At 47.2% G+C, this 19,912-nt stretch overlaps 1 protein-coding gene across 1 annotated transcript in view; it reads left to right on the top strand.

Annotated features, from left to right (window-relative positions):
• Positions 1-19,912, top strand: part of LOC140386944 (multidrug and toxin extrusion protein 1-like) — a 63,176-nt gene that overhangs the window by 6,184 nt on the left and 37,080 nt on the right. Inside the window, exons 3-8 of the mRNA XM_072469861.1 lie at positions 4,095-4,163; positions 5,104-5,252; positions 7,924-7,966; positions 12,808-12,852; positions 18,909-19,006; positions 19,121-19,218. Coding sequence (XP_072325962.1) covers positions 4,095-4,163; positions 5,104-5,252; positions 7,924-7,966; positions 12,808-12,852; positions 18,909-19,006; positions 19,121-19,218 — 502 coding nt within the window. The remainder of the gene's footprint in view (positions 1-4,094; positions 4,164-5,103; positions 5,253-7,923; positions 7,967-12,807; positions 12,853-18,908; positions 19,007-19,120; positions 19,219-19,912) is intronic.

Here is a 19,912-nt window from a genome sequence, read left to right as displayed (position 1 = left end):
TCTCCCTGATCTGTATCTCCCTTTCTCTTTCTTTTTGTTCTGCTGGGGCTATTCTTTCTTTTCTCCTTTCTTCTTTCTCCTTTTCTTTTTCCTCTCTCTTTCTTTTTCCTCTCTTTCGTATTCATGCGGCTTTAATTCTTTCTCATGTTCCATTTGTTTAAGTTGTAACTGAATTTTTGCCATTTCCAACGAGTCAAACTGTATGTCAGGCAACTTTAAATGCTTAGCCACCGCCATAATTACCTCCTCTTTCCGCATTTGCCAGGTAATGTTAACTGCAATGTTTTTCCAAATCTAACAGCCTGCTTTTAGTCTCTGTCCGTAAGGTACTGCATGGGACCGTCTCCACCCCCAAAAACTTCAGAGCCTCTGAAAGAGCCATTGTCCACAACCCACATCCTACTTAAACTAGAATACCACACCTGATAAGCAAATTCAAATTAATTCAAATACAACCCCCAAGGAATACAACACTAAGTAATCCTTAATAACTTCCCAAACAACGTCCAGAAGACAAAAGAAACACCTTTTAACAGAAGCACATTAGGTTTACATTCACTACTGAGAATATATATAATTCTGAATTCACTAAATGATCAAGAGATAGTCTTTTCATGGCAGAGAGATCAACAGTACACCTACTCTGTCTGGCTTCAGCTCCAACACGGAAAACGAAACTAAAACACACCCTGCAGCAAACAGCCTAAAACGAAAGTAAAAAGCTGACAGACAATCCAGCTCCACCCACACTCTGACATCGCTGATAAACACCCATTTCTTAAAGGTACATTTCTTAAACACCCATTTCTTAAATGTACTCTCACATGACAAGGGTAAAATCAGCAAAATAGTTTATTCACACATTCAAACTAAGCGGATGATCACAGCTTCATGCACACACAGAAGCACATGGTGAGAAGATAGGAAAGAGGAGTTTTTCCACCGATGATTGAATGAAATGCTAATGAACCGCAGATATGGTTATCAGTTCCCGTGATTCCAAGAGTCCAGGTAGTCAGAGCCAAGTGAGGGATACTTCATGTAAGATGGTGTTGTTTTCTAACTTCTATTCCCGGGACTCTCTTTTGCCAACCAGCAAACCTCCGGGACCATACCAGTCGACCTTTGCAACACATGCCGGCCAAACTTCGTCACACATGCCACATTCGCCGACCTTTGATGAAAACGGGGAGCCTGCTTGTTCCTCACCATCTCATTCCAATCAGTTCACAGGAGGAGAGGGCAGTGCGCAGAGTTCAACCAGATCCTTTGTGTCGTCTTCATCTTAGTGAGAAAGGAAAATTCAATCTCAGACATGAATGTCATTGTGAAGGGCAATAGCAACAAAATGTTTGATTTACTCAGCTCTGGATACTCCTGGGAGATGTTACTTCAGTATGCCACCAGCCTCATAGATTTTCTTTTTTAAAAAAAATTTGGAGTACCTAATTATTTCATTTTTCAATTAAGGGGCAATTTAGTGTGGCCAATCCACCTAGCCTGCACATCTTTGGGATGTTTGTTGTGAGTTTCCAGAAACTGTAGTCAACTTGCAAACTTCATCACCTGTCACAGCCATGTTTTGATTCAGGAAGATACATTTTTTAAATAGGTGAAAGTAATGTTTCTTTTAAACAGTTTATGATCTCTTTCACGTCTTATGGATATGACCATCCTGTACAAAATAGTCATGGAATTGCATTGCTTCCTATCAGTTTCACGATTAGTGCCTTTATCAGCTGATGAAATTCTCCTTGTTAAAAATGCCTGAGCTTTACCTGCTGTTCTCAATGGAAGGGCAACTACAGAGCGTAACAGTAGCTTCAGTGCGTAAGGGTCATTCCTGCCTGTTCCCTGTTTATTTCTTTATTTCTCCTACTTTTATTTTTGCTTTTACATTTTTGATCCCTGGATGATTAATGGACATGTGCCTTTGAGGCACGTGGCCTGTGCCTTTAATTCAAGCGGAGGATTTCAGCAGCGGGACAGATCACTGTTCTAGTCTGTGCTGGTTCACACTGGAGTGGTTGACTGACCGGCACCAATGACAGGGTTTTAGCTGGGACTCGGTTTGATTGATTTGGCTGGTGGCCGATGAATTGGCCCAAAAGGCTGTGCTCTTCCCAGGTAACAGATGGGGATTGGATCTGATCCCACCGGAATGTTTTTAGAGCTCCAAGGTTAAGTTTGGTTTTAGTTTCGATCTTGACAGCCGCTGGAAAGGACCTGCTATCCTCTCCTCTCCGTTTTTCTCCAGGAAGGCTGTGTTTCTGAACTGGCAGAGAGCCCGGATGAGTCTATGTACAGGCAGAGTCCAGAACCGACCAACTCTCTCTCCTGAAAAATAGAGGCCTGAATGTGAACCTTGAGCTAAAGACCCAGTTTGATGAGAGATAAGATGTATCTCCAAAAAGCCTGCTGTCTGTGTGTAGGGAAGTTGCTGGAGTCCATTATCAAGGATTTCATAGCACAGTATTTGGAAAGCAGTGGTATAATCAGACAAAGTCAAAATGGATTTACAAAAGGGAAATCATGCTTGATAAATCTACTGGAATTCTTTGAAGATGTAACCAGTAGAGTTGACCAGAGTGAACCGATGGATGTGGTTTATTTCAGAAGGCTTTCGACAAGATGTCACATAGCAGATTACTCTGTAAAATTAAAGCTCATGGGATTACGGGTGGTGTCTTGAGATGGATAGAAAGCTGATTAGGGGACAGGAAGCAAAGAGTTGGAATAAATGGGTCTTTTTCCGATTGGCAGGCCATGGCCAGTGGGGTACCACAGGGATCTGTGCTAGAACCCCAACTGTTCACATTACATATGAATGATTTGGTCGAGGGAACTAAATATATTATCTCCAGATTTGCAGATGATACAAAGTTGGATGGGAGGGTGAGCTGTGAGGAGGATGCAGAGATGCTTCAGTGGGATTTGGACAGGCTGAGTGTGTGGGCATATGCGTGGCAGATGCAGTGTAATGTGGATAAATGTGCGGTTATCTGCTTCAGTAGCAAAAATAGGAAGGCTGATTATTACTTGAATGGGTGCAAATTGAGAGAGGTGGATGCTCAGCGAGACCTTGGTGTTCTAATGCATCAGTCGCTGAAAGTAAGCGCACAGGTACAGCCGGCAGTAAAGAAGGAAAATAATATGTTGGCCTTAATAGTCAGAGGATTTGAGTACATGAACAAGGATGTGTTACTGCAATTGTATTGGGCATTGGTGAGGCCACACCTGGAGTATTGTGTGCAGTTTTGGTCTGGTTAACGGAGGAAGGATGTTCTTGCTATGGAGGGAGTGCAGCAAAGGTTGACCAGACTGATTCCTGGGATGGCAGGACTGTCGTATGAGGAGAGACTAAGTCGATTAGGATTATATTCATTGGAGTTTAGGAGAGTGAGAGGGGATGTTGTAGAAACGTATAAATTTGTAACAGGGTTAGACAGGGTAGATACAGAAAGAATGTTCCCGATGGTGGGGGAGTCCAGAATGAGGGGGTCATAGTTTGAGGATAAGGGGTAAATCTTTCAGAATTGAAGTGAGGAGAAATTTCCTCACCCATGGAGTAATGAATCTGTGGAATTCACCACCACAGAAAGTAGTTGAGGCCATAACGTTGTGTAATTTCAAGAAGGAATTCAATATAGCTCTTGGGGCTAAAGGGATCACGAAATATGGGGTGGAAGGCGGGATCAGGATGTTGGTTTTGATGATCAGCCATGATCATAATGAATGGCGGAGCAGGCTTGAAGGGCCGAATGGCCTCCTCCTGCTTCTATTTTTTAACTATGTAGCTTTGTACGCCATGGTAGTCAGGGATGTGTGAGGAGTTTGGACATGGGCATAGAGTTTTGGATAAGCCCAGTCGAGAGTGGAAGATTGGGTGGCAGTTAGGAACAAACTTTGGAAGAGTGCAATGTGGAACTAAGAAAAGATAATTCAAGAATTGGCATTTTCTGGGAAGCAGGAGGGAAAGGGGAATCAATGAGGAGCAAAAACAAAAAATAAAATCACCTGTTATTTAGCAGTATGTTGGTAGCATCTCTGATGATATTGCTAAATGTTTGATTTTCTGTATTCCTTTTGGGCAGGTAATAACTGTGTCAGGTACCTCCATAGGTGTGGGGTTGTCTACAACATGTGACACACTCATATCTCAGGTAGGTGTAGCTAACTCCAAGCTCTGCTTACAGTCAACTTAGGGGCTCGGTTTCGTTTCCATTAAATCATGCCCGACAACTCTATTCCCATTCAAAGCAGCACATTTAGTGTAGAACTGGTCACAACCTCACAACATTCGAAACCGCTTTACCAACGATGTAACACTTTTGAAGTGCCATCACAGGTGTTATGTAGGAAACTCAGTAGCAAATTAACACACAAATGGGGTGTAATTCTCCGTTCGAGTGGCTAAGTGTCGGCGCCAACGGCGAATCCGTCGGTGGTTCACAACAGGAAAATCGTCGCGAATCCCTCATCGATTCTGGTGCCGGTGAGGGGCGAGCACAGGTGCCCTGTGAACCACCCGCGGATCGCGCGGAGAATGGCCGGGTCCCGGGTCGCGCCGTAAAACATGGCGCCGGCCGTGCTGGAACCCTAACCCGCCCACCCCGACCCCACAGTCAACTCCCTGGCCACCCTCACCAGTGTCCCCCCCCCCCCCCCCCCCCCCCCCCCAAACCTAGCAGAAACCCCCTCGGCCAGCGGCACGGATTCCGGACGAGTGTGGCGCCGCTGGACACTGTCCGCAGCCGCGTGCCGGATTCCTGACCGCTGAGACCACAGGTGGCCCGTGCCGTCGGGAACTCAGCCCATCGGGGTCGGAGCATCGCGGGTGGGCCGACCGATGACGCGCCAAAGGCCTTGCAACGGCGCGCGGCGCAAATCCCGATTATGCCATTTTGTAGGGGGCTGAGGATCACAAACTGGCGTCAAACTGGCGCCTGCCCCAGATCCGGCGTCGGAGTCCATTCTCCGCCCGATCCCCGATCCCGATTTCGGCGTCGGGCTACGGAGAACCCCGCCCGTGGTGTCCATCGGAATGTAATGTAACAGTCAACGTTGATCCAATTCACTTTAATTTTTGTTCTGATCTTTCAGACTTTTGGCAGCAAGAACTTGAAGCGAATCGGCGTGATCCTCCAAAGGGGGATCCTCTTTCTCATAATAACCTGCTTTCCCTGCTGGGCCGTCTTCATAAACATCGAGCACATTTTACTGGCTTTCAAACAGTCTCCTACAGTGGCCAAGTGAGTGTCGTACATTCCAAAAGAGAAGAAATGATTGGAATTTGAGTGAAAGAAATAAGTCTATCCACATGCCCAATTGTTGAATGCGTTCGTGTTGGATTAAGGAATGTTAGGAAACAAGGGTAGTTTATTCCTGAGCACACAGCTGCATACAACACTTGTGTTCTGATGGTGCTCTTGGAGATAACCCCCGCCACATGGCTTCTTCTGTAGCTGTGTCATTGTGTTGTCACGTGACCGCTGGGTCGACATCTCCTCGGTTTAGTTGCCGGAACTGGTGGCCTGAGATGTAACAGTGTACGCATAGAAAACTATGTTCAGACCTGGTGGCGTATAATTAAACACACAGACAATGCATAACTATTTGCATATATGTATATATAGAGGCATGGATTAAGATGTAGCAGCTAGTGCGTAGCCCACCACCTATCCTTCCCGCCAACCATAACCTTCTGCTGGAAAGGAATACTGAAACTCAAAAGTCAGTTCTCGGCTACGTCGTAATAAAGTCCCAGAATCTTGTGGTCGGCCTGCTCAGATGGGCGGAGCATGTGAGCGCACCGGTTGATGGTGTTGTGGTCTCTCTGTGGCCAGAGTCCTCGCTGGTAGCAAGGCGGGACCTTTCAACTGTGTGTTTCTTTGGGGCAGGGCTGGCTGCATTGGCCTCCGTCGGAGTCTGCCTGTCCAATGGTGCAGACGCTGGCGTCGTAGACTGGATGATTGAAGTGCTGTGTTACCTGTTGGTGGTGGATCTGCTCCTTGCAGAAGGTGACGGTGATTGAAATGAAAATGAAAATGGCTTATTGTCACAAGTAGGCTTCAAATGCAGTTACTGTGAAAAGCCCCTAGTCGCCACATTCCGGCGCCTGTTCGGGAGGCTGGTACAGGAATTGAACCGTGCTGCTGGCCTGCCTTGGTCTGCTTTCAAAGCCAGCTCTTTAGCCCAGTGTGCTAATCCAGCCCCAGTATATAGTGGGCACCACCTGAGGTTACCTTGTAACTGTTCGGTTGCAGGGCATCACTGACTGCCACCTCCACCTGGTTACGGCCACGTGCGACCGGAATCCTGACCCTTTAACCTGGTGTTGGATGGCCGTGTTTGTGGGCATCTCGGTCACAATGCGCTTCGCTTCCAACATCGCTTTATTCCTGAGCTCAGCGACTACATACAACACTTGTGCTCTGCCCGAGACCCGGGAATAACTCTCGCGCTCCTGCTGCCCTTGTGACCACTCGGTCTGCAAGGAGGCTCCAAGTCGCATATTTACAGACAATGAGGGGTTAATCTCAGCTGGGCCGGTGTCAAACAGAGACCAGCTGCTCTCCTCAACAGTGAGAGCGCCAATGAAATGGCGAGTGAATCATCTCCCAGTGGACAACCACCAGCATCCAGGGCAGCAGCATCCATAGAAAATAGCCACCGATCACATATTGCCTGTGTAGCTTGCATAAAGGAAGTGAAAATTATTTTCAAATTCAAATTGAAAAATAATTCCACAATCCAAAGATGTGCAGGTTAGAACAAAGAACAAAGAAAATTACAGCACAGGAACAGGCCCTTCGGCCCCCCCAGCCTGCGCCGATCCAGATCCTTTATCTAAACCTGTCGCCTATTTTCCAAGGATCTACTTCCCTCTGTTCCCCGCCCATTCATATATCTGTCTGGATGCATCTTAAATGATGCTATCGTGCCCGCCTCTACCACCTCCGCTGGCAAAGCGTTCCAGGAACCCACCACCCTCTGCGTAAAAAACCTTTCCACGCACATCTCCCTTAAACTTTCCCCCTCTCACCTTGAAATCGTGACCCCCTTGTAATTGACACCCCCACTCTTGGAAAAAGCTTGTTGCTATCCACCCTGCCCATACCTCTCATAATTTTGTAGACCTCAATCGTGTATGATTATCAGACTTGATAGGCCGAATGGCCTCCTTCTGCACTGTAAATTCTATGAAGAATCCCTTTTGTAGATTTATCCAAATATTTCAGCCCCTGTGATTCAAACTCATTTCTTATCCGGAATTCGATTCAAAGTTGATATAAACATCAGAAACGCTGCTTATTTAATTCTTTAACAAATCCAACAAGAAAAAACAGTAAAATTCATCCCTCCTGATCTTCCCTCCCTTTACATGGAACTCCAGTATTACTGGTGTCTGTACTGGGATTGGAAAATTTAGAATTTTTCTTTCCTTCTGGGAATTAAAATCAAAGCACAAGGACAGTAGAGCTCAGAAGGGTGAGATTTAACCCACCAAGTCTAGCCAGCTCTGTCAAAGAAGAATCCAGCTCGTCCCTCCCCGGCTCCATCCAGATATCCCTGTAGTTGTCACCCCTCGGCGAATTCCCCCTTTGACGGCCACTATTGAACTGTCTCCACACTCTGACAGGAGGAATGTATGAACTGATCAAATGTTACTGAAACATCAGAGTTCCTGCGGCGACCATCACTCGATTAATTGTTCTCTTTGTTGTATTGTATCTCATACGGTGATCAGGCTGTCACTCCTCTATGTGCCAGGGTTAACGTCCTGTCTTCATTGCCATGGCAACGTGTGTCGGTGCTTCACTGCGCGGCAGGACTTACCTGAGTCTGAGTTTACCTTTGGTTACAGAGGCTGATGTTCTGTCTTTTCTCGATTGTTACCAACATCTTTCACTTTTCTTCCAGGTTAACACAACTCTACGTACTGATATTCATTCCCGGCCTTCCTGTAAGTAATTTGTTATGGGTAACACACATGCACACGCACACGCACCCCCACCCACACATACACACACATGCATACACACACGCACCCACACACACGCACACATACACACCCGCACATACACACACGCACACACATACATACACACACACACACGCACATACACACTGACACATACACACATGTACACACACACACATACTCACACATACACACACACACGCACATACACACATAGACACACACACACACACACATATACACACAGACACATACATTCACACATACAGACACATACACACAGACGCATACACCCACACATACCCACCCATACACAAATCCACACCCACACAGACACACATACATACTTACACACAGACACATGCACCCACACATATACGCACACAAACACATGCACACCCACACATTCCCACACAGACACAAACACACACGCACATACACAGACATACACTCACACATACACATCCACACACACGTACACATCCACACAGACAAATACACACACACATCTCCACACACTGTCTTCAGGGGATGTCCCGGAGGACTGGAGAATAGCCAATGTTGTTCCTCTGTTTAAGAAGGGTAGCAAGGATAATCAAGGGAACTACAGGCCGGTGAGCCTTACGTCAGTGGTAGGGAAATTACTGGAGAGAATTCTTCGAGACAGGATCTACTCCCATTTGGAAGCAAATGGACGTATTAGTGAGAGGCAGCATGGTTTTGTGAAGGGGAGGTCGTGTCTCACTAACTTGATAGAGTTTTTCGAGGAGGTCACTAAGATGATTGATGCAGGTAGGGCAGTGGATGTTGTCTATATGGACTTCAGTAAGGCCTTTGACAAGGTCCCTCATGGTAGACTAGTACAAAAGGTGAAGTCACACGGGATCAGGGGTGAGTTGGCAAGTTGGATAAAGAACTGGCTAGGTCATAGAAGGCAGAGAGTAGCAATGGAAGGATGCTTTTCTAATTGGAGGGCTGTGACCAGTGGTGTTCCACAGGGATCAGTGCTGGGACCTTTGCTCTTTGTAGTATATATAAATGATTTGGAGGAAAATGTAACTGCTCTGATTAGTAAGTTTGCAGACGACACAAAGGTTGGTGGAATTGCGGATAGCGATGAGGACTGTCAGAGGATACAGCAGGATTTAGATTGTTTGGAGACTTGGGCGGAGAGATGGCAGATGGCGTTTAATCCGGACAAATGTGAGGTATTGCATTTTGGAAGGTCTAATGCAGGTAGGGAATATACAGTGAATGGTAGAACTCTCAAGAGTATTGAAAGTCAAAGAGATCTAGGAGTACAGGTCCACAGGTCACTGAAACGGGCAACACAGGTGGAGAAGGTAGTCAAGAAGGCATACGGCATGCTTGCCTTCATTGGCCGGGGCATTGAGTATAAGAATTGGCAAGTCATGTTGCAGCTGTATAGAACCTTAGTTAGGCCACACTTGGAGTATAGTGTTCAATTCTGGTCGCCAGACTACCAGAAGGATGTGGAGGCTTTAGAAAGGGTGCAGAAGAGATTTACCAGAATGTTGCCTGGTATGGAGGGCATTAGCTATGAGGAGCAGTTGAATAAACTCGGTTTGTTCTCACTGGAACGAAGGAGGTTGAGGGGAGACCTGATAGAGGTCTACAAAATTATGAGGGGCATAGACAGAGTGGATAGTCAGAGGCCTTTCCCCAGGGTAAAGGGGTCAATTACTAGGGGGCATAGGTTTAAGGTGAGAGGGGCAAGGTTTAGAGTAGATGTATGAGGCAAGTTTTTTACGCAGAGGGTAGTGGGTGCCTGGAACTCGCTACCGGAGGAGGTGGTGGAAGCAGGGACGATAGAGACATTTAAGGGGCATCTTGACAAATATATGAATAGGATGGGAATAGAGGGATACGGACCCAGGAAGTGTAGAAGATTGTAGTTTAGTCGGGCAGCATGGTCGGCACGGGCTTGGAGGGCCAAAGGGCCTGTTCCTGTGCTGTACATTTTTTTGTTCTTTTGTTCTTTGTTCACACGCACAATACACACACACACAAACATACACACCCACACATATACACACACGCGCATACACCATACACACACAGACACATAAACACACACACATACACACCCACACATGCACGCATACACACACATGCATCCACACATACACACACACGCTGACACCCACCCACATACACACCCACACATACAAACACACACGCGCATACACACACACGCTGACGCCCACCCACATACACACGCACACACCCACACAACCACACACATACACATCCACACATACACACAGACTCATACACATTTGCATGTACACACACACACATACACACCCACATATACACGCACACACTCATACATACACACAAACAGACATAGTGTTGTGGGTCAGGGTTTAGAAAATCCCAAAGTGTATCCTGGAGTTCACCTGACCCACAACTTTTACTAGATTGTGGTATGGGAGCACACGGCCCACTCTACAGGTGTGGTACAGCAGAAATGGAAAAGTATTTTTTAAAGCAAAACAATGTTTATTCTATGAACTCAAGTTAACCTTTTTAAAACATACAGTGAACATCTTAGCAACCATCAATTCCAATACAACCCCCAAAGAATACAACACTAAGTAATCCTTTAAGCTTTCCTTTTAACATCCATACGATTTAAACACCTTTTACCAGAAGCACATCAGGTTAAAGTCACTACTGTTATTAGTTTTAAATCACCAGGATCGATTTACAGTCTTTAGATTACAGAGAGAGAGAGATGCATACACCTTGTGGCTGTGACTGCAGCTCCAACACTGAAAACGAAACTAAAACACACCCTGCAGCCTGCTCAAAAACGAAAGTAAAAAGCTGACAGACAGCGCAGCTCCACCCACTCTCTGACATCACTGCAGTAGTAAACACCCATTTCTTAAAGGTACTCTCACTACAGATATTTATATACACACCCATTTATAAACACCCATTTCTTAAAGGTACTCTCACATGACAGCAGACACAAAGATCCACGCATACACCCACACATGCACACACATACACACATACATACACACATACACATACACACAGAGACAAACACACACTCATACACTCACATACACGCAGGCACATACACCCACCACATACACACCACACATACACACCACACATACACACAGACACATACACATACACACACATATATATAGACACATACACCGACCACACGCACATACACACATACATACACAACCACACATATACACTCACCCACACATACACATACATACACACACACATATACACATCCACACATACACACACACTCATGCACACACACACATATAGACACAGACACATACACCCCCACATACACACACGTACACACAGACTCATACACCAACACATACCCACCACACGCACATACACACACGCACATACACACCTACACATACACACGCACAGACACATCCACACACACATACACACACATACACACACACATACATACCCACACACATACAGGCATGCACACATACACACGCACATATATACATCCACACACAACACAGACCCACACATACACAACTACATACACACCCACACCACACATACACACAGACATATACACACACATACACATAGACACATACACTCACACATGCCCACCACCCGCACATACACATACACACAGACACATACACACAGACACATACACCCACACATACCCACCACATGCACATATACACATACACACACACACATACACACCCACACACATACAGACATGCACACATACACACACACATGTACATCCACACACAACACAGACCCACACACCCACACACAACTACATACACACCCATGCACACATACACACCCACACATACTCACATCCACATTCACACACACACATACACACCCTCACACAAAGACTACAGACATGCAGACATACACAATACACACACACACACACACACATAAGGTGCTGGTTTAGCACAGTGGGCTAAACAGCTGGCTTGTAATGCAGAACAAGGCCAGCAGCACGGTTTAATTCCCGTACCAGCCTCGCCAATCAGGCGCTGGAATGTGATGACTAGGGGCTTTTCACAGTAACTTCATTGAAGCCTACTTGTGACAATTAGCGATTATTATTATTATCCACCATATACACACCCACCCATACACACCCACACTGACACACATACATATACACAAACACACATACATACATCCACACACACATACACACATCCACACACATACATACATACCCACACTCGCAGACATACACACCACCCACACACCACACGCACATGTACATACACACAGTCCCATACATACGCACACCACACACACACACACACACACAATGCACCCATACATACACACACACCCACCCCACATACACCCACACAGCACACATCCACACACACTCACAGACAGACTCACTCACACACCCATATACACACACAAACACACCATATATATCCCCAACAATACCCACACACAGCACCCACACAACACCCACACACAACCACTGACACATCATCCACACACAACACCCACACACAACACCCACACACAACCACTGACACATCATCCACATACCCACACACGCACTCACACACTCACCTACACAACAAATACACACATGAAAATTAAATGAAAATCGCTTATTGTCACAAGTAGGCTTCAAATGAAGTTACTGTGAAAAGCCCCTAGTCGCCACATTCTGGCGCCTGCACACATACCAACACACACACATACACCCCCTCAACAATTCAATACACTAATTGATACACTGTCTGCTGCTAATTGTTGTCAATGTTCTTTCTCAGGCAGCGTTTATGTATGACTTAGAGTCCAGATACCTTCAGAATCAGGTAAAGATACAGAGTGTAAATTAAATTCTAGTTATTGCAGTGAGAATGAGTTGAGAGCTGTCAGTTTCATATTCCTTATTGGGAGGATCAATTGCAAACAGGGAGCTGATTCATAATATTTCAGGGGTTCATTTGGAAGAGTGGGTTGCAACTGTCGGGCCTTAATATCCACCATGGCGTCTCCGGCAAGTAAGCTGCCACAATTCCCGGTGGGCAGCGAGGCAGGAACTTGCACCTGCTTTCATATTCGTAGGATCATTCATTCTGCTTCGGCAAGTAGTTCTCTGAATCCCATGGTGAGTCGGTGACCTATCTGTCAGCCCCGCCGTTACCAAATGTGACTGAGGGTCCGGTCACCATATTTAAACACCCGCCGACGCGCATTCACTCTCTCCAGCCCTGCTGTGTGAAGGTAACATCTCCAGGTGGATGTATCCCAGACAAAAAAACCTGCACCAAGGTTCAGCGATGACTGCCCAATGACCCTCGTCTGCGGAGCCCACCACCAACGCCATAGTGTCCTCTGCCCCTGGGATGTCTCCGGGAAGCCCATCAGTCTCACCTGGCCAACTTTGGAGACAGCTGCAAGTGAGGTCGGCTCACCGGGCACCTGCCGAAGGAAGGCCGTCCAGTGCCGGACTGATCTGAGGCAGCACACCTCAACCTTCAACTCATTCCAATCTCACGCACACATTGGCTTCATTGTACTCAATGCACTATTAGCAGGGGACACATCAGCACGCGCCGTCTCAAAACACTTTCACATTGCCAGCATCCTATTTATCTATTCTGCTCCGCCTCAGTGGGGCGACCTCAGCACACACAACAGGCGTGCCTGCTCACCTCTGCTCCATCCCTTCCCACCACATTCCATCCATTTCTCTTCATGCGGGCCAAGCTTGCCCACAGCAAGAGGGAGGGGTCCCACACCGGAGGAGGGAAGACCAACATACAGGAGAACTCCAAACTCGAGTTGGATGCTGCTGTCTTGGCGAAGGGGACAGAGATCGCTCCTGTGGATGAGCCCCTCCCACGATCACTTGCTGACATTCTCAGTGAGTGGACGGTCATTTTGCATTCAGCTTCTCAAAAAATTAACCAAGGGATGTGGGCCTCGCTGCCCGGGCCAGCATTCATTGCCCATCCCTAATTTCCCTTGAGAAGGCGGTGGTGAGCTGCCTTCTTGAACTACTGCAGGTACACCCACAGTGCTGTTGGAGAAGGAGTTCCAGGATGTTGCCCCAGCGACAGTGAAGGAGCGGCGATATATTTCCAAGTCGGGGTGGTGAGTGACTTGGAGGGGAACCTCCAGGCGGTGGGGCTCCCAGGTATCTGCTGCCTTTGTCCTTCTAAATGGTAGCGGCCATGTGTTTGGAAGGTGCTGCCGAAGGAGTCTTGGTGAGTACCTGCAGTGCATCGTGTGGATGGCACACACTCTTCATACTGTGCATCGGTGGTGGAGGGAGTGAATGCTTGTGTTAGGGGTGCCATTCAAATGGGCTGCTTTGTCCTGGATGGTGCCGAGCTTCTTGAGTCTTGTTGGATCCACACTCATCCAGGCAAGGGCAATTAGGGATGGGCAATAAATTCTGGCCTCGCCAACAAAGCCTACATCCCTAGAATGAATAAAACAAATCTTTCTATCACACTCTTGACTTGTGCCTTGCAGATGGTGGACGGGCTTTGGGTAGTCGGGGGATGAGTTACTTGCTGCGGGATTCTGAGCCTTTGACCAGCTCTTGTACCCACATTATTTATTTGGCTAGTCCTGTTCAGTTTCTGGTCATTGCTGCCACCACGGCTATGTTGATAATGGGGGATTCAGCAATGGCATTGCCATCGAAGACCGTTGAAGGTCAAGGGGTGATGGTTTGATTCTCTCTTGCTGGAGGTGGTCATTGGCTGGAACTTGTTTGGTGTGAATGTTACTTGCCACGTTTTAGGCCAAGCCTGGACCTCGTCGAGGTCTCGTTACATTTGGACATGGCCTCCTTGAGTGCTGAGGAGTCGCGGGTGGCGCTGGGCATTGTGCAGACATCAGTAAGCATCCCAACATCTGACCTTATGGTGGAAGGGAGGTCATTGATGAAGCAGCTGAAGATGGTTGGGCCGAGGACACTCCCCTGAGGAACGCCTGCAGTGCTGCCTTGGAGCTGGGGGGACTGACCTCCAACAACCACAACATCTTCCTTTGTGCCAGGTATGACTCCAACAAGTTCGCCCCCTGAATCCCATTGACTCCAGGTTTGCTCGGGTTGCTTGAGGCTATACTCAGTCAAGCGCTGCCTTGGGGGCAGCACGGTAGCATTGTGGATAGCACAATTGCTTCACAGCTCCAGGGTCCCAGGTGCGATTCCGGCTTGGGTCACTGTCTGTGCGGAGTCTGCACATCCTCCCCGTGTGTGCGTGGGTTTCCTCCGGGTGCTCCGGTTTCCTCCCACAGTCCCAAAGATGTGCAGGTTAGGTGGATTGGCCATGATAAATTGCCCTTAGTGTCAAAAATTGCCCTTAGTGTTGGGTGGGGTTACTGGGTTATGGGGATAGGGTGGAGGTGTTGACCTTGGTTAGGGTGCTCTTTCCAAGAGCCAGTGCAGACTCGATGGGCCGAATGGCCTCCTTCTGCACTGTAAATTCTATAATTCTATAATTCACGCCAAGGGCAATCGCACTCACTTCACCTGTTCATTCACCAAATCTAGCTGCTCTCTCTTACAGGCAGGAGCAACTCCAGACAGATCACGGAGACAACATAAGCTGCAGCCCCCAGCCTACCCTAGGGGGGAGGTGCCGAGGATCCATTAGAAGATACTCATCGCTGTTCTCACTCGCACCCTCCACCAATACAGTGACACGCACCCTGGGGGGGGGGGTCATAGATCTCGAGAACGTTCAGGGGCAATTCTGGGGAACAGTAACAGACAGAGGCAATGACAGCCCAGGTCTCTGTCACTCATAGGACTGCTGGAGACCAGGAACTAACTTAATGCAAGTCAGATGTTGAGCCTCTGGAAAGGGCCAGGCCACACATGCTGGAGATGCAACAACAGGCAGTGGAAAACCAGATAAGAGTTGTGAGTGGCAGTCAACAGACCAGAGCATATATCTTTCGCCCCAGCCCTCGCCACCTTGAAGCTGTGTGCATAATTACATACAGAGGTGACCCCCACCCCCAATGGAGAGCTCTGCATACCCCCCCTTTATTATATTTTACCCCCTTTGCAGGCCGCAGGTGCCTCCCCTAACCATGACAATCCAGCCCGCACAGCAGTACCGAGCCAGACAACTCCGTAACTACCAACTTTAAGACCACGGCCACATTCTGCGCACAAAGCTGTGGCTTATCCCAAATAAGCATAGGAACAGGAATAGGCCATTCAGCCCCTCAAGCCTGTCCCACCATTCAGTGAGATCATGGCTGATCTGTGACCTAACGCCACATACCTGCCTTTGGCACATCCCCTTTACTACCTTTGCTTAACAAAAATCTATCTCGGATTTGAAATTGAGAACTGATCGAGCTTCAGTTGCCATTTCTGGTAGAGAGTCCCAAACCTCTGCTATCCTTTGTGTGTAGAAGTTCTTCCTAACATCTCTCCAGAATGGTGTGGCTCTATTATTTAGAGTATGGCCCCTAGTTCTAGAATCTCCAACCAGTGGAAATAGTTTATCTTTATCCACCCTGCCTTTCCCTGTTAATATCTTGAAGACTTCGATCACCCCTTAACCTTCTAAATTCTAGAAAAGCAGACCTACTTTGTGCCAGGCAATGACCATCCCCTACAAGAGAGAATCTAACCACCGCCCCTTGACATCCAATAGCATTGCCATCGCTGAATCCCCCACAAAGTAAAGATTATTATTATCAACATCCTAGAGTTACCATTGATCAGGAACTGAACTGGACTAGCCACATTAATACTGTGGCTACCAGGGCAGGTCATAGACTAGGAGTCCGGTGGTGAGTAACTCCCCTCCTGACCCTCCCATACGCTGTCCACCATCTACAAGGCACAAATCAGGAACGCGATGGAATACTCCCCACTTGCTTGGGTGAGCGCAGCTCCGACAACACTCAAGAAACTCAACACCATCCAGGACAAAGCAGCCCACTTGATCGCTCCCCCTTCCACAAACATTCAAACCCTCCACCACCGACGCACAGTGGCAGCCGTGTGCACCATCTACAAGATGCACAGCAGTGACTCACCAAGGCTCCTCAAGCAGCACCTTCCAAACCCAAGCCCACTACCATCAAGAAGGACCAGAGCAGCAGATACCTGGGAACCTCACCACCTGGAGGTTCCTCTCAAAGTCACTCACACCCTGTCTTGGAAATATATTTTCTTCACTGTCGCTGGGGCAAAATCCTAGAACTCCCTCCCTAACAGCACAGTGGGTGTACTTACACCTCAAGGACTGCAGACAAGTTCAAGAAGGCAACTCACCACCACCTTCTCGAGGGCAATGAGGGAAGGGCAAGAAATGCCGGCCTAACCAGCGAGGCCCACATCCCGCAAATGGAATCTCTCCTCATAACCCCTGAAGTCCTGGTATCATTCTTGTAAACCTACGTTAAAACCCCTTCAGGGCCAAAATATCCTTCTTAAGATGTGGTGCCCAGATCTGTTCACAGTGATACCAAGTGCGCTCTAACCAGGACGTTGTAAAGCTGCAACAAATCCTCTGGATATAAAGGCCAGCATTCCATTAGAATTCTTGATCACTTTCTGCCCTTGTTTGTTTCATTTTAAAGATCTATGCACATTCAACCCTCAGGTCTCCTTCGAAATCTGCTAAATTTAGCTTCATACTATACAGAATGTCCCCTGACCAATCCTTTTTTGGTCCAAAATGGATAAGCTCACAATTGCTTACATTGAAATCCATCTGCCAGTTCTGCCCATTCACCTAGTCTATCAATATCCCTTTGTAATTTTATGCTGTCACCTGGACTGCCTACACTGCCACCCAACTTTGTGTCATCAGCAAATTTGTATCTGTGACTTTCTATGCCATCATCCAAGAATAATGTGAACAATTGTGGCCCGAACCCAGGTCCCTGTGGGACATCAAGAGTCACATTGTGCCAATTTGAGTACCTACCCATTCGCCTGCCAACCAATTTCCCGGCCATGTCAGTAATATGTCCTCAATTCTGTAGTTAACAGTCTCTTATGTGGAACTTCATTGAATGCCTTCTGGAAGTTGATATAAACAACATCCATAGACATTCCCATGTCCACCACCTCAGTCACCTCTTAAAAAAAATCCATGAGGATTGTCAGGCATGACCTACCTACCATGAATCCTGCTGACTCTCCCTGATTAACTGAAAGGTTAATTGACCTTAGCTGTTGGGGCTTTCTTAGCAAAGGGAGTGGCGCCGGTTAGTCTGCATCTGTATCGGTTACCTGAGTACAGTCCTTTTGTTCTGGGGACCTGGGCTATTAGAATGCAAATGAGCAGGGGTTTTGATCGCGTCTCGCTATCTGGGTTGCAAATACACACACAAGCTCTGAGTGTGTCTGAGTCCTGGGTTGGCCATAATTCCCATGGTCCTTTGCAGGTGGCCACCTGAGATGGCTACACTGAGCACGACACATTCTCCACCAACCCCTGCCCCCCACCCCCCACCCATCACCACCCCACTCCATGGGTCTTTGTGTAACCCATCCCTCGTGTGCCACACTAACACAACTCCCTTTCTTTTCGGGAGTCCACCCTCTCCCATTCACACAGTTCCATTCTCATTCTGGGTAAGCACATTTGGAGTAGAAATACCTTCCTGGAGCACAAGGGATATGATTTTGATGATTTGACTGCAAGTGTGGGAATGTCACGCCCAGACCAACAATCAGACATGCTCCAGAAATGATCCTGATCCAACTGGGGGAAAAGGGATTGTCCTCGATGGGGGACATATTGTATCCTGAACATGGACATTGGGAGAGCAGTTGTATACTTCATCTTCCCACTACCTTGGCACCATGTCACACCCTGTTGGTTTATTCAAGAGTAATTCCAGCAATGACTTTATCGCTTTGCTTCCACCTCAGGGGATCACCATGCCTCAGGTTGTCACTGGCGTCATAGCCAACATCCTCAATGCTGTCATCAATTATCTCTTCCTCTATGTGTTGATGCTCGGAGTGCCGTAAGTAACAAACGCGTTGAATTTTTTTTTGGAATATCTGTTAAATGAACTTGTTATTGAAAATTATACAGACTTTATTTGAAGCTGCCTTTAACATGCACACTTGTTTCTCAGAGGCTCGGCCGCTGCCAATGTTATCTCTCAGTACTGTCAAGCTATTCTCCTGTTTGGATACATTCGATGGAAAAAGCTGCACGTTAACACCTGGGCAGGTAGGTTTCAGAGGGAAATGTTATGAAATGGACAATATCTAATTGGATCCTCAGTATACACCCCACAAAGAACAAAGAACAAAGAAAAATACAGCACAGGAACAGGCCCTTCGGCCCTCCAAAGCTATGCCGACCATGCTGCCCGTCTAAACTAAAAGCTTCTGCACGTCCGGGTTCCGTATCCCTCTATTCCCATCCTATTCATGTATTTGTCAAGATGCCTCTTAAACGTCACTATCGTCCCTGCTTCCACTACCTCCTCCGGCAGCAAGTTCCAGGCACCCACTACCCTCTGTGTAAAAAAACTTGCCTCATACATCTCCTCTAAACCTTGCCCTTTGCACCTTAAACCTATGCCCCCTAGTAATTGATCCCCTCTACCCTGGGAAAAAGCCTCTGACTACCCACTCTGTCTATGCCCCATATAATTTTGTAGACCTACGGTGGGGTATATATAACTGTTCCGTCAGTGACCTTTAACACAGACTTACCAATCACACATTGATGAACAATATAAGTGTTTGGATCCTTTACTGATGAACAACAGACTATATACAGAGTAACAGGAGAGTTCTATGTCCGCATGCTAACACGGGATTACTCAAACTGCTCTGAACATGTTGCCATGCATCACTTCCTGTGGTGATGATGTATTTAACCAGATGCTAATTCAGGGATATGCTAATTGGAACAT

The sequence above is a fragment of the Scyliorhinus torazame genome, chromosome 12, assembly GCF_047496885.1.
Source record: "Scyliorhinus torazame isolate Kashiwa2021f chromosome 12, sScyTor2.1, whole genome shotgun sequence".
NCBI classification, from domain to species: domain Eukaryota; kingdom Metazoa; phylum Chordata; class Chondrichthyes; order Carcharhiniformes; family Scyliorhinidae; genus Scyliorhinus; species Scyliorhinus torazame.
This window is presented reverse-complemented; position numbering and strand designations above follow the sequence as displayed.